Below are 14,845 nucleotides of genomic sequence, written 5' to 3'. Positions count from 1 at the left end.
GAGAGAGAGAGAGAGAGAGAGAGAGAGATGTTAAACTTCCTAAGTCCAGGTATCTCTAAAAGGGCTTATAAAAAATAAAGTTCAAGTCTAATTTTATCACAACTAAACACAGAACATGATTGCATCACAATAAGTATTTTTTCTCTCCAACTTTATTTCTAAAACTTTTTCATTTTAGTTGACCAGAGTTCCCTTTTGTCACTTAGCCTGCTCATTGAAGACACCCATTTCCAAAGCCTCAGGTGGAATTTCATTAGCTAGAACTCAACCAGGAAGAGCACGACCTAAAGATTTGATTAAAAATATAGGAAACAGATTTTACAAATGGAATACGGGACATATAACATTCTGCTTCAAGGCAGATGATCCCATTGCCTCCTGTACCTCATCCGAATTACATCCCATGTCTTAAAGCCAAGTTTAAAAGCCAGGTCTGAGAATCTCCTTATTTTACCTCTCTTCACCTGGGGACTGCTGTCTCATTGTAGCATTCAGTCTGCACTTTGCCATTATGCACCTGACAGATGGCTTCATAAAATGTTCTCTTATCTCACTGTGTGTGGTCTCTCCAAGTGGCTTATGTCTCCTGGGGGTCAGGTACTATGTCATTATTTCTTTGGTAACCCCATCAGATAACGTGGAGTGCTTATGACCTCTCATTTAATACATACAGAAGATATATACTTGGGTAGGTAACTTTCCTGAATTCTCACAGTAAGAGTTAATGGACGTTATTATATTTTAACTACTGCGAGGCAGGGTAATTTCAAGTAAATAGCTCTGATTGAAATGGCTAAAGAAGGGAACTGGACTTCTTAGTCTACTGAAGGAGGGCTCTTTTGTTTGAAAAATTCCTTTCAATGAAAGAAAAAGATGACTGATATAATTCATTTAATTTTTTTAACTAAACTCTTTGCCTATATACTCTTCAGTTTAGTGCCTGTGAAATCAGTTATTTATCAAAGTGAAGTGGGAATGAGTGGTTTTCCATGCAGAGTTAGTGGTTTTGAAAACCAGTGTTGATGAGCCAGAAAATACAATACTGATATTGGTATATTTTCCAGATTGGACCCCAAATCCAGGAATTCAAGGAAAAGAGATTTTTGATATAAAAGGTCTTAATGTATTTCTAGTCCACATTAGATCCACTATTTGCTGGAAAAATACGTATCTTCTCAAAAATACATGCATATGACTGCTCTTTTCTTGATCTTCTGGGAATAACCATTTTAGAGACATTAAAAAACTTCTTACTAAGGACCCCCATGCACTCTTCCTAAAATAGTAATAATAGATTCTGTTATTGCTACATAATTTCTTCTTAGTGTTTCCTCCTTCTCTAGACCGGGATGCTTGTTTCTTATTTTGTTGGGGGCTGTCTGGATTTCAACTTCTGCTGTAAAACCTGGAGCATATCTAAAGTACTCTTCAACCCTGCCATAGTCTCATTTACTAAGTACTTAGAGGTATATAGTTTTGTTTGGCATCCTAACTTCTGTTTTCCAAGGCCCATGAAGAGGAAGCAGTTTTAATTTTTTTTTTTCTGAAATTATATCCCTGCTTCTGCTTATAGGAAATAATTGAGGTAGGACTTCTTTTTTAAAACATAGCTGGCTGAGTTGCTGCAATTGAAAGGAACATGAGAAGTACAAATATGCTTTCAAATATATGTAAGGAAAACAGAAGTTTCTTAAATCAGGTTGTATTTATTAAAAACAGAATACAAAATATCTTGGAATTCAGAGATTACCTATTGTAATGTCCCCTAACAGGTTAGTTCTAAAAAAAAGTTAATCATTTCAAGGCAGATAACAAAAAAATTTCAAGTAAGAATAATACATCTGGTTGCAGACTGAGTTTATTCAAACTCTGAGGCCTCAGTATGTTCCTCCATGTTTTCAACCATTAATGGCCCAAACCGATTGCTCCTCTCATACCAGCATCTGTTGTCTGAGAGGGTTCCCACACTGTTCTTTGACCGGCTGGCACCTTGTTTCTTTCGCCTTTTCTTTTTAGAATTTGATTTACCCTTTGGTAGGAATAATTCAGCAGGGGCATATGACCTTGTGGCATTGAATAGGTGTTCATAAAGTTGCATGGCCTCAGGACACTTGCTCAGAAGACTTTCTACAGAGGTTGATGTTAGCAGTTGTCGGCACAGTCCATGCACCAGGCTTCCACTATACAATCTGTTCAACAGAGGAGAGAGAGAAGGGTGTTAAAGCAGAGGTTCAGTCACTGGGACACCATCATTAACATGGCTTCAACGAATGCATCTAAAAACACTGAGAGCTCTTCTACAAAATCATTAAAATTACTTAAGAATAATCTGTTACTTGAAGGAAGGAACTGAGTTGTTATTAAAAATATTATGTCTTGGCTCATGATATTTTTAACATCACATTCAATGATGGATGCTTGCTGGTTTACAACTAGACCAAAGTTGAGCAGGCCTCTTAACACTTCAAAAAAAAGGAATTAAAAAATGCCTTTGATAAACCAAACAGATAGTCTGTTGAAATAAGAGAAAATTTAATGGCATCATTTGCAAGGTCATTATTCACCTTGGACTAAAAACCTACTTCATAAATATAAGATGGGATTAACTGGAAGCCACAATTTTAATATGTAACTTATTGCCAGTGTTGATCAACTGGTGCCTTAACAACTGATGTAGAACCATCATTGAGTCAGTGTAAAATCATCATTTAAAAAACCTTAGTAGTGCTGAGATGCAAGAACAGTCCTCTACTGAAATCACAAAGAGAACTGTTTGGTCTTGTTTATCTGGTTTTTTTGTTTTGTTGTGTTTTTTTTAAATGGATTACTGGTAACTGAAGAGGATCCAATCAAGAATGACCTAAATTATTAAAGGCCAGACATAAAGTATCCATAGGTCTAAGATTAAAATTACTTAAGAATAATCTGTTACTTGAAGGAAGGAACTGAGTTGTTATTAAAAATATTATGTCTTGGCTCATGATATTTTTAACATCACATTCAATGATGGATGCTTGCTGGTTTACAACTAGACCAAAGTTGAGCAGGCCTCTTAACACTTCAAAAAAAAAAAAAGGAATTAAAAATGCCTTTGATAAACCAAACAGGTAGTCTGTTGAAATAAGAGAAAATTTAATGGCATCATTTGCAAGGTCATTGTTCACCTTGGACTAAAAACCTTCATAAATATAAGATGGGATTAACTGGAAGCCACAATTTTAATATGTAACTTATTGCCAGTGTTGATCAACTGGTGCCTTAACAACTGATGTAGAACCATCATTGAGTCAGTGTAAAATCATCATTTAAAAAACCTTAGTAGTGCTGAGATGCAAGAACAGTCCTCTACTGAAATCACAAAGAGAACTGTTTGGTCTTGTTTATCCTGTTTTGTTTTTTTGTGTTTTTTTTTCCAAATGGATTACTGGTAACTGGAGAGGATCCAGTCAAGAATGACCTAAATTATTAAAGGCCAGACATAAAGTATCCATAGGTCTAAGGCCAATTAATCTTACTTGGTAAAGGGTTCTAGGGTTAGCTTGCATATGAGGCCCAGAAACATATTAACAACACTACTCACTGCTAGGAAGCTTTTCACTGTGAAACATTTTTTTTTTAAGTTTTTGTTTTGTTTTTTGCTTTTTTAAAAAATATATTTTATTGATTTTTTACAGAGAGGAAGGGAGAGTGATAGAAAGCCAGAAACATCGATCAGCTGCCTCCTGCACACCCCCTACTGGGGATGTGCCCGCAACCAAGGTACATGCCCTTGACCGGAATCGAACCTGGGACCTTTCAGTCCGCAGGCCGACGCTCTATCCACTGAGCCAAACCAGTTACGGCTCACTGTGAAACATTTAAAGTCACACCAGTATATTTTGCATGCCTCTATCATTCATTTAGTCAATAAATATTTGCACATTAAAAAACTATGGGGACAACAACAGTACATAAAATAGACAAGTACCTGCCCTCATAGAGTTTACATTCAAGTGGAAAGAAACAAAGTTTATACACAATCTCAACTCCATTTTTTTCTAACCATCTCCCTTTTATCTTCTTCAATCCTTCTAGTAAGTACCTCCTGGATGGACAGTCACCAGGATGTCTAATCCATTCGTCCTACCCCCTTTTCACTGGCCCACACACTGCTATCGTTTCTTTCTCACCCAGCGTAAACTCCATATCAGACATTATACTCACTTCCTGGCATACAGGCTGCCTCTCCCTTCACACTTGCTTGGCAAAGAAAAGCCTGAGATAAAGTCCATTTAAGCATCTAATAGTAATCTCACTAGACTGAAACCTCCAAGACAGTAGATATTTTTTTTAATGTTTTGTTCATTATAACAAAGACCAGAGTAGGCATTTAATGAATATTTGAATGAACGAATGAACAATACGCCAACTGGTAAGAAATGCAATTATGGAATACAAGAGTAATAGGAATAGAGTGACTGGAAGTAGATAGTAATATTTCAGTAGGATGGTCAGAAAAAGTTTTTATAAAGTGACGTTTGAAGAAACTTAAATGAAGGAATAAATTACATCCAACCAACAACTGCCTCTTTTTATTACTTTTACTTTGGAACTAATTTTCTTTGGGAATATAGAAATAATTTAATATTTTTCCTGTTTCCAGCTCTTTAGCTGTCATAGTGTTCCAAGACCAATTACCCTAAGATTAATTTTTAAACATAACTTTTTTGCTTTAAATGTAAATAAAGTATTTGCTTCTGTGTGCAGCCATCTGAACTAGTTTCCCTTGGTGCTCACCGAGTTAGGTCTGGCTCTGGGAGAGGCGTGAACAGCAGCTGATTAAGATACATCCCCATCAGCAGACAGCTCTGCCACTGACAGAAGATGTGAGCTGTGTCTAAATCCAGTCTCGGGCCCGGCCGCGTCTGCTCCTTCACTCTTTGGAACTCTTCATACAACATCTTAGCACCATCCTTCCGCAGATCTTCTTTATCTAGACAAGGAAACAACCCACGGGCAGTAGTTCCCAAAATACTGTATCAGTTTGTAAGTTTCTCCATATATATATAAAACTTCAAATTCCATAAAGAAAAAATTGGTTTAAATAACCAAAGTGCTTTTCTTTTCTGGCTCTTTACTATTTTAACATCAATGTAAAAGCCTTGCTGTATAAGTTGAAATATTATACTGAAATGCCTTTTTAATGACAATCTAACTTTATTCAACCCCAAATTATTTTTTTCCTTAAAATAATCTCTTCCACTCGTCTACCACTTGACCTTAAATATATCTGCATCAAATGCTCCAAACCCTACATTTGTCTCCGAAAAACATAAATTACTATTAAATGTCATTCTCTTTATTGTTCTCTTCTACCAAACTTCCTTTCATGGAGACCTCCATGCTATAGTGCACTTAAAGAAACAGCCCATGTGTTCAAAGCACATTTTAACTTCTGTTTATGGGAGGAAAACAAAAGTAAGGCTCATGGAGAATGTGGCAGATCATCACTTCTTCACACACAGAGGACAAGGGCCAGAAACAACCACCCTGGGAAAGAATAATATTGTATGTGTTCCTCATAGAAGCTATGCCCTTCAGCAGTTGTGTTTGAGCCGGGGCGCACATGACATCTGGACCAACTTGAAGGTAACAGAAAGGAGGCCCACCTTTTACCAATTAGCGAGCAGCAAGGCACTGAGCCTGCCTGGGAGCCAGGTCCACAATTCCTAAAAGAAAAGAAACAGACCCTTGCTTGACATGCCCCTTTGGTTGGACTCAGGTAAAAACTTAATAGGCTCATGCTCTGGGAATTTTCATAACCTAATTATTATCCAATGAGAGGAAATACCCTAAACTTGTGTCTTAACCATTAGTGGGCCTTATTTGTTCTGCATTAAGTTGGCTGTCATAAAACAACAGACCCTTTCTGGCAGCTTCTCTTACTTCTGGGCTTCCTTGGAGTCTATGCTGGTTCATTATTTCATTTAACTTATTTTAAAAAGTAAATTTCAGAGTAGCATTCGCCAGTAGAGTTTGAGCCATGATGGAAAGGCTCTATATCTGCGCTGTCCTCTAGCAACGTGTGTCTACTGAGCACTAATGCGGCTAGTGGCTATCCTACTGGATGGATGACAGCATTAGGCCTCACCTTCTCCATGACGCCATTACTGTTCGAGAGGGTAACTATTACACATGTTTACAGAAAGTGTTACAGCATTCATAATCTTTAAAGAGAATAATTCCATTTGAGAATTGAAGTGTTCCAATGCATCAACATTTATTTCACCTGATATTTAAACACAGATAAAACTGCCTCAAAGTATATTTCTCCAATAGAAAGAGAAGTTACTACTGCTACCATCACTACTTACATACTAATCAAAACTTACAGTGGAGAAAAGGGAAAGTAAAAAAATTGCACAAGCATGAATGTTTAGTTTCACCAATGAGCAATTGTAAATAAGTTTCTAGTGATGATGTTGCTGTTGCATTGCTGATAGGGACAGGAAGGAATAGAAAAGGTGGAATACAAAATGCAACTGATGTATTACCCTGTCACACTTCACAGGTTACAGCATTAGGTGCCACAGAGCAGGTGGGATTAGGTGGGATCAGTGCATCTTCACTGCTGTGCCCTTCAGCACTGAGCCTGACTCATGGAAGTGCTCAAAAGCATTTATCAATGAATGGGTAATATACTGGCACCTCCATTTCTAAGTTCTGATATAACTGATAGGAATAGATAATACAGGATTTTAAAAAAAACAACTTTGTTATATGTAAGTAACATGGAAAAATATACTTCTGGAATTTCCAGATACCTACCAGGGCTGTTGATTATGGCATGCAAGGGCCCCAGCAGCATCCCCAGCAGCAAGGCTTGTAGATGATGTAGTTTTGCCTTGGCCTCCATGTGCTGCAACCAGTAGCAACTGACAGCAATGGGCAACTTCAAAGAAGTAGGGATTGGGTCCAGGATGGTCTGTTTCACCTTTAACGTTTCTAAAAGAAGTGTCTGCCGTCTAGCTGAGGAAAGCTGAAAAAGATATAACAAATACCTTGCAAGTTACTTGGGGGAATGTGTCCCCTCCCCCGCTTAGTATGAAGAGACTTTAATGCAAATAAAATTGCTGTGTTCATTTCTTATCTTCCTGTGTAAAAAAATCAGCCAGTCACACTCAGAGCATTTAGAATGTTAGTAAGGTGCTTAGTAAGTATGGTTGACTGAATGAATGCACTGTATACTCCCATGACATCTGCCAAGGAGTCTGATTGAGCATCTTCAGTGCACGTTACTTGGGAAGCTTGTTAAAAATTCAATCCTCAGACCTACCCCCTTCATTTTGACTCAGTAAATCTGAGGGAGCCCAGGAATCTTTAACTATTCAGCTTTGAGAAACAATGATCTATACTTCACCAATCCCTTACTTGGCAGTGAATATTTAGGCCAGGGGTCCTCAAACTATGGCCCGCGGGCCACATGCAAATACAAATATTGTATTTGTTCCCGTTTTGTTTTTTTACTTTCAAAATAAGATATGTGCAGTGTACATAGGAATTTGTTCATAGTTTTTTTTTTAAACTATAGTCTGGCCCTCCAATGGTCTGAGGGACAGTGAACTGGCCCCCTGTTTAAAAAGTTTGAGGACCCCTGATTTAGGCTCTACCTTCCCCATGACACCATTACCGATCACCTTGAGAAGGACCTTTGATTATGTGCACCCTTGTGGCATATAATACAGTTTTCTATTTGTTTGGGTCCTGTCTCATGTCCCTACCCAGATGAATGTGTTTGTGCTCTCCTACATAGGGCACTTGTAGGGAAGAGGTATCTTCAAGGGAAATAGGAATATTTAAGGACCACCCGCCTTATGCGTGCAGTAACACACCACACTCACTTTTCCTTGATGTTTTAGAGTGCGCACTTCAAATAAAAGGAAGTGAACACCTATGAGGGCTTCTGGCTACTTGTTGAAATAATTTTAATTTAACGAATCTTAAGCTTAAGAATCTTAAGCTTTCACAGATGAAGAAATTAGGACTATTAAGAGGACACCCCTCAGGGAGACTTTACAATCAAACTTTAAGAGAAAAACATAGTTGCATTCCTAGTGTCTGCATGCAGCAAAGGATTTCTTTCTTAACTCTGAAAGAATGAGAGAGCCTGACGCATTTCTCAGCACCAAACACCTAATTAGTAGTCAATAAGTGTGTTGACAGCTGAGAATAAGATGGTAAACTGAAATAAAACACTTCATAATTGACAAAATAGTTTCATCATCAATGCATGATAGCATTAAATCAATGATTTATAAGTACTAGTTTTAATAATTTAATACTGTGATAAAAATTTTTAAATTAGAAATAGGTAAAGTGCTTTACAGTATAATCAACCCTCCCCTCCCCCATGGGAAGTAGCATTAACTACTTAAATTTAAAGTGAAACAAAAACTATTCTTTATAATCTCTTAAACTGGTAGAAAAACACACCAACTAAAGGCTAAGAAAATACATGAATTATTTACTGACTTAAAATGCTTAAATTACTGAATTCTCTAGCCACGTTACAACTTGTGATTAATGCAGAGTCTGAGCTTGACTTCAAAGATGATCTGTCCCTCACTAACTCTACGGCCTTGGGCAAGTTTCTGAGCTTTTCTATAGTCAGTCTGATCATCTGTAAAATGGGCATTATAATGAGTGACACAAATGTCCCATGGAACCCACCAGTCCTTAGCCCCTTCCAAAAGGGAAACCACTCTGCTCACAGCCCTTAAATCTGATTGGGTTTGATCCCATGTGACAACTCCCCTGGGGATGGACAGCACAAGCCTGCAGAGAAGCTGCCACACAGGCAGGGATGCCCAGAGAGCACTGCCTTACTCCCCAAGAATGACCCACTTCCATTTCTCCTTACGATTATCCACTGGTTGGTTAACTTGAGTGGTGCTCTGTCCACTGCAATTAACATATCCTAAATGGAAATGCTATCCCAGGTGCTTAATGTGGGAATTAGATGAGACTATAAAGTTCCCATTACAACAGTTGGCACAAAGCAGATACAGTATCATTACCACATCATGTTAAGAAAAACAGATTCTATCACAAAGTTCCTATACTTGTACCTGCATTTGTCTCTGGAATCACATTTGCACTTGATACTGTTTAGAATTATTGTGGGCTAATGAGAGCTAACATTGAGCTGAATACAGAATTGATTAGCTTATGCCAAGGGGAAGCCAAATGATATCACTGCATAGACAGGGAACTAAAATTTCACCTTACTTTGCATGCAGTTAAGTGATAAGAAGAACACTTGTCATCTGCACTTAGCAAGGCATATAATCAGCCTCCAACACTCACTGACTCAACTGGATTTTCATATGTGGGAAAAAATGTCCTGAACCCTATATCACACTATATGGAGACAAATCAATTCTAGGTAGATTGTCGATCTAAATATGAAAGGCAAAGAAAATATTTTCATGACCTTAAGTCAGAAAAGTAATAACCATAAATAATAAAAATTTAAATGAGTCTATATTAAGAAGTTCTGTTCATGAAAACATACTAAAGTTAAAAGACAATCCACAGAATGGGAAAGGCTATTCACAAAGGAATATATAATTTATATATATATATATATATATTGTAACAGAAAAATGGCCTAAAGACTTTGAACATAACCTTATATAATAGAATGTCCAAATGGCCAATGAACACATGAAAAGGTGCTCAAATAAGTCATCAGAAAAATGCAAGTTAACACCCCTAAAATTGGCTGAAATGATGCCACTACACAACAACCAAAATAGCTAAAAAAAATTTTAAAAGATAGAAAATACCAGGTATCAGCAAGGGTGTAAAGGGAGAGGAACTCTTTATAAGACCACTTGACATATATCTTACAAGCTGAACATATGTGTATCCTATAACTCAGCAATTCCACTCCTAGTTATGTATGCAATAGAAATGTATTCATATTTTCACTAAAAGACGTGCACTGAGATGTTCATAACACTATTCATAATAACCCAAACTGCAAACTACCCAAATGTCTATCAGCTATAAGGTGGAAAAACTATTTTGATATATTCCCAAGTTGTAAAAATATACAGCAATGAGAAATGAATTTTCTGCAACTACTCACAATAATAGGAATAAATCTCACAAACATCATGTTGAACACAAGAAGCCAGATGAAAGAATTCATACTGTATGATTTCATTTTTATAAAGTATAAAAACAGTCAAAACTCTTCAATGTTGTTTGAGATCAGGATAGTGATTACAGGAGGTATGGAGGGGGGTGACCAGAACCAGACACAAGGGAAAGCTTCTGAGGTGCTGATAGTCTTCCTCTGGGTGTTCTTTTTTAAAAATATATTTTATTGATTTTTTTACAGAGAGGAAGGGAGAGGGATAGAGAGTTAGAAACATCGATGAGAGAGAAACATCGATCAGCTGCCTCCTGCACACTCCCTACTGGGGATGGGCCCGCAAGATACATGCCCTTGACCGGAATCGAACCTGGGACCCTTCAGTCCACAGGCCGACGCTCTATCCATTGAGCCAAACCGGTTAGGGCACCTCTGGGTGTTCTTTACATGGAAGTGTGGTGCTGGTTTGAAAATCCATCAAGCTGTACCATTTTCTTAGCACTCTACCGTATGTGCAAACTCAGGAAGGGATTAATTGCAAAGAGGCAAGAGGAGTGATGGATACATTCATTATTTTAATTGCAGGATGGATTCACAGATATAAACATACACCAAAACTCATAAAAGTACACATTTAAACTACGGGCACTTCATTATACATCAATTATTTCTCAACAAAGCCATTCAGTGGTTCTCAACCTTCCTAATGCCGTGACCCTTTAATACAGTTCCTCATGTTGTTGTGACCCCCAACCATAAAATTATTTTCGTTGCTACTTCATAACTGTAATTTTGCTACTGTTATGAATCATAATGTAAATATCTGATATGCAGGATGTATTTTCATTGTTCGCGACCCATAGGTTGAGAACCGCTGAAACAACAACAAAAAACAACCCTCCACCATAGCACCATTTTTGTTGTTATGAGTAGAGATGTAATTTCAACAAAATATCCTTCAGAATGTTGCTAATTTCAATTTTATTGGTGTGGGTAAAATTTTAATAAATCCTTTCTGTTTGGAATTTGACCTATGTTCAAGTTTCTAGTTCTGTAACCCTGGAAATGTGGCGAAGTCGCTGTGTTACTTAGCATGATAAAAATGACTTGTAAAACTGCATCTAGACTTGAACTATAAATAAACTCTAAATGCAAGATGGGGACACCATATCATGGGGCTTCCCTGAGTACAGTGACTTGTAATTAACCATGTACCTTGCAGGGACCTCCGAAGGGATGTCTACGCAATTGTTACAAGAAAGGGTAGATCCTGTGGGGAAGAAGGGCAATGAGACCTTTTCTATTGAGATAATTAATGTCATAAAATTCACCATTTTAAAGTGGCTTTTGAATATTTATAAACTTGTACAACTATCACTAATTCTAGAACATTTCATCTACCAAAAAGGAAACCCTGTGTTCCCATTAGCAGCCATTCACCATGGCCAAGGAGGCTCTCGTACCTACCTGGTGAGAAGATCGTTTCCTCCTGCCTGAGCTGTCAATAATGGGAGGCTGTGTAGGCCAGGGGCTGGCACTATTGACATCATGGGCCGGGTAATTCTTTGTTGTAGGGGCTGTCCTGTGTATTGTAAGAAATCTGATGCAGGCTGATATGTTAGTTATGCCTATGATCAATGCCTTCAGGCACACTTTTTTTGTAGCTCAGAATTTTTTTCCTATTCCCTTTTCTTTTTTTTTGCTAGCCATGTAACCCCATTATATGGGTATCTAGTAACAACAAAGTAGTAGTAATAATTACAGAGATAACACAGACCACGGAAGTACAGTGAAATGGCATTATTTGGAGCTAAAAGATCTAGGTGTGAGTTCTGGCGCTGATATTCCCTGGCTGAGGTATTACATAGTTACGACGGTGAGCCCTGGTTTTCTCAGCTATGAAATGGGTGCAATATGGCAACCAACCTGTTTGTTACGTTACGAGAGATAATCTACATGAAAGCGCTTTATAACCTGTAAAGTGCTTTACAAAAATTAATTAGTATTACACTTACCTCAGTCAATCTGCTTAAGTCAGGATGATCCTTGGGCAGGTCTACGGCATCAACAACCGATGTTTTGATGCTTTTATTAATCCTTTCCACTTCGCTGAAAGCGAGAGACCGAGGAGGCGATGCATTCAAGGACACACTTCCCAGAGGTGCAGAAACATTCAAAAGAAGCCCATAGATGATTTGCCGGATGGGCAGAGATATTCTGTGGGCATTTGGTTGCTGCATGTTTTCCACTTGTGTGTGAAGAATGGTCCGTCTTAGCACCAAAGCATCGCTGATGAAAGGAGATAGCTGACCTTTGGCCAAAGCCACTAGGACCCATTCTGGCAAACCCAGACTCAAGGCCTCCGGACAGACGTACGTGCCACACTGGAAGAAGTCCTGCAGCTTCACCTGGGACGGCTGGTATTCTTCCATGGCACAACAGAGAAGTTCCTTCACATCTTCTCGATCCTTTTGTGGGAGATATTTCAGAACATTATCTAGAGCTTCGGGGGGGTCAGCAAAACGAGACAACCAATTCAGAAGCCCCAGAACTCGGTGGTGTCTCCTCCCCTTAGCACTGGCAGCTCCCAGAGGAAGATGTACTTTACTTAAGAACGTGTCCATGATGGGCAGGTTAATGTAGTCGTTTCCGCATAGCACCGCAAAGAGAGGTAGGAGAGCTTTATTCATATTGCTGAAGTAGTGGCAGAGTGCATCAAGAGAAAAGCATTTGGCGGGGATATAATGGCTCTGTGTGCCCTTGATAGTGTTCACGTTTCTCCACTGAAAGCTATTCAATGGGCAAAACCCAGTTTTCAGGTCAAAAATGCAAAAGTCACTATCCGACGATAACACAGGGCAATTCCAATGATTAGCCAGCGTCATAATGTCCCGGTCCGCTTCTGAAAAGCACTGGACAAAATGTACCCGCAGCTTGATCAAAACTTGTATGAACACTTCCCGGATGAGTAGGGGACACACACACCCACACCCACCAACAGAAAGGGAATGGGCCGCCTGGATCTTCTCTCGAGCTCGAGCCTTCAAAGTTGTAAGCTTTTTATCTGAAATGTCACATCCTCCATCTAATACAACATATGGACATATATTACAAGAAAACAGTGATTCGAAGAATTGTTGTACAACATCTGCAAAAGCATCATAGTCCCCTCCATACCGGAGCTCCAAGTTTGAGTTGAAGCAGAGCCGGTGGAAGAGAGCATAGCCATCAATGATCATTTTTGTGTCTCGCAACTTCAAATCAGTGAAGAACTCATTACTATGATCTTCCACAAAACTCATTAGCCCTCGGATGCCCATGATGCCTGTCTGAAGAACTTCCTGTTTAAGACAATAGAACACACTTTCAACTGATGCTGGTTACAGGGGACCATGCCATTGTTTCCAGCACCAGCAAATCAACAACAAATGATACAGAGAACTCTTTAAATCCAACATATTCGGTGTCAGCATCTCAATTCTCATCTAGATCCTCAGGCGAGACCAACTAGCTGAGTGCTTTTTCAATCTTTTATTTTGCTTTCCCCTTGTGTTACAAGGCACAGAGTCCACAGTTTCGTGGTGTTTGATCTTTGGATACAAGTGCTGGTGATTCTAAGGAAAAAGCAATTAAAGTCCACTACTGCCACACTATATAGAACTGTGGACTCTGATATTGAGATAGGAAATAGTTGTCATCTTACAACACAGAATATCTGTTTTGTGGGGTCAACGTAAAAAGTCATAAGCCATAAAAATTATATACATCTCAATCTCATAATCAATAAATCAGAAAGCTTTGGGATTCAGTTAATTAAAGTGTGTAGGTTCAATGATATGAATCTTTTCTTGAAAACCAGAGTCTGGAAACTTCTTTCAGGCATTGGCTCAAGGAATCTAACTGTCCAGCTTTACCCTGACCAGGGGCTCTTCTCATCTTCGTCTTTGCATGTCTGGCCCAGTTACCAACAATATCCTTCAGTATCTGGCTAACTTAAGTCACAGAGTCAGCTTTCCCTTTGGCGTCCGGTTCCAAAACAGCTCAGCATGGTACTGTTAGAAAATCGTGAGATTTATTGTCAAACATGGAAATTTTTTTGCATTAATTTTTATTTTTAAAAATATGGCATTAAGGCTGGCCAGTGTTGCTCAGTGGTTGGAGCGTCGGCATGCACACCAAAGGATCATAGGTTCGATTCCAGGGCAAGGACACCTACCTGGGTTGCAGGTTGGATCCCTAGCCCTGGTCAGGGCGTGTGCAGGAGACAACCAGCCTAAGTGTCTTTCTGATATGGATGTTTCTTTCTCTCTCCCCCTCCCTCCCTCTCTTCCACTTAAAAAAAATCAATGGAAAAAATATCCTCTCGTGAGGAGTAACAAAAAAATAAAATATTGTATTAAAATTTCTCTTGATGACCGAGTTTGGGGCATCCCCTTGCATTCTGCATCTGACTCGCTTCACCTGTGTACTACTTATTCCTTTAGAAGTCTGTCTTGTAAAGCTCATGCCAGCAGAGACCCCTGTCAAGTCATCCTAAGCTAATGACGGGACCGTGCACAGGTGTCCAACAAATGCGCGCCGGACAGGAGACAGCGCACAAGTGGTTTGATCGAAGTCCCCAAACAGGCCTTCCCACACCGCGCCACCCAGGTGCTCACGCCCCGCCAGCGGGACCCACAGCAGAGCCCACCTGCTACGTCCCCC

At 39.0% G+C, this 14,845-nt stretch overlaps 2 protein-coding genes across 10 annotated transcripts in view; one reads left to right on the top strand and one right to left on the bottom strand.

The window, feature by feature from the left end:
• Nucleotides 1-5,341, top strand: part of ATP2C1 (ATPase, Ca++ transporting, type 2C, member 1) — a 124,241-nt gene extending 118,900 nt beyond the window's left edge. For 4 of the 5 annotated variants that reach the window (XM_005863590.2, XM_005863592.2, XM_014537536.1 and 1 more), the window contains one exon: nucleotides 4,785-5,341. In XM_005863590.2, the coding sequence (XP_005863652.1) occupies nucleotides 4,785-4,880 (96 nt within the window). In that variant the 3' untranslated portion in view covers nucleotides 4,881-5,341. Of the gene's footprint in view, nucleotides 1-4,746 lie in introns of all 5 variants that reach the window. The other variant, XM_014537533.1, reaches the window with a different exon arrangement.
• The window catches only part of ASTE1 (asteroid homolog 1 (Drosophila)), a 21,334-nt gene extending 6,970 nt beyond the window's left edge, over nucleotides 1-14,364 (bottom strand). The window contains exons 1-5 of one of the 5 annotated variants that reach the window (XR_001361573.1): nucleotides 12,157-14,364; nucleotides 6,808-7,018; nucleotides 5,649-5,708; nucleotides 4,777-4,972; nucleotides 1,688-2,189 (exon numbers count right to left, since the gene is read on the bottom strand). Coding sequence is in view for 4 of the 5 variants with exons in the window: in XM_005863596.2 (XP_005863658.2) it covers nucleotides 6,147-6,268; nucleotides 6,808-7,018; nucleotides 12,157-13,461 (1,638 nt within the window). In the remaining variant the exon portion in view is untranslated. Of the gene's footprint in view, nucleotides 1-1,687; nucleotides 2,190-4,776; nucleotides 4,973-5,645; nucleotides 5,709-6,130; nucleotides 6,269-6,807; nucleotides 7,019-11,668; nucleotides 11,742-12,156 lie in introns of those variants that run through there. The other 4 variants (XM_005863596.2, XM_014537538.1, XM_005863594.2 and 1 more) reach the window with 4 other exon arrangements.
• Nucleotides 14,365-14,845: the final 481 nt, after the last annotated feature.

Source organism: Myotis brandtii, unplaced genomic scaffold, assembly GCF_000412655.1.
Source record: "Myotis brandtii unplaced genomic scaffold, ASM41265v1 scaffold18, whole genome shotgun sequence".
NCBI lineage: Eukaryota > Metazoa > Chordata > Mammalia > Chiroptera > Vespertilionidae > Myotis > Myotis brandtii.
Note: the sequence above shows the minus strand (reverse complement) of the source record. Positions and strands in the feature narration are given on the sequence as shown.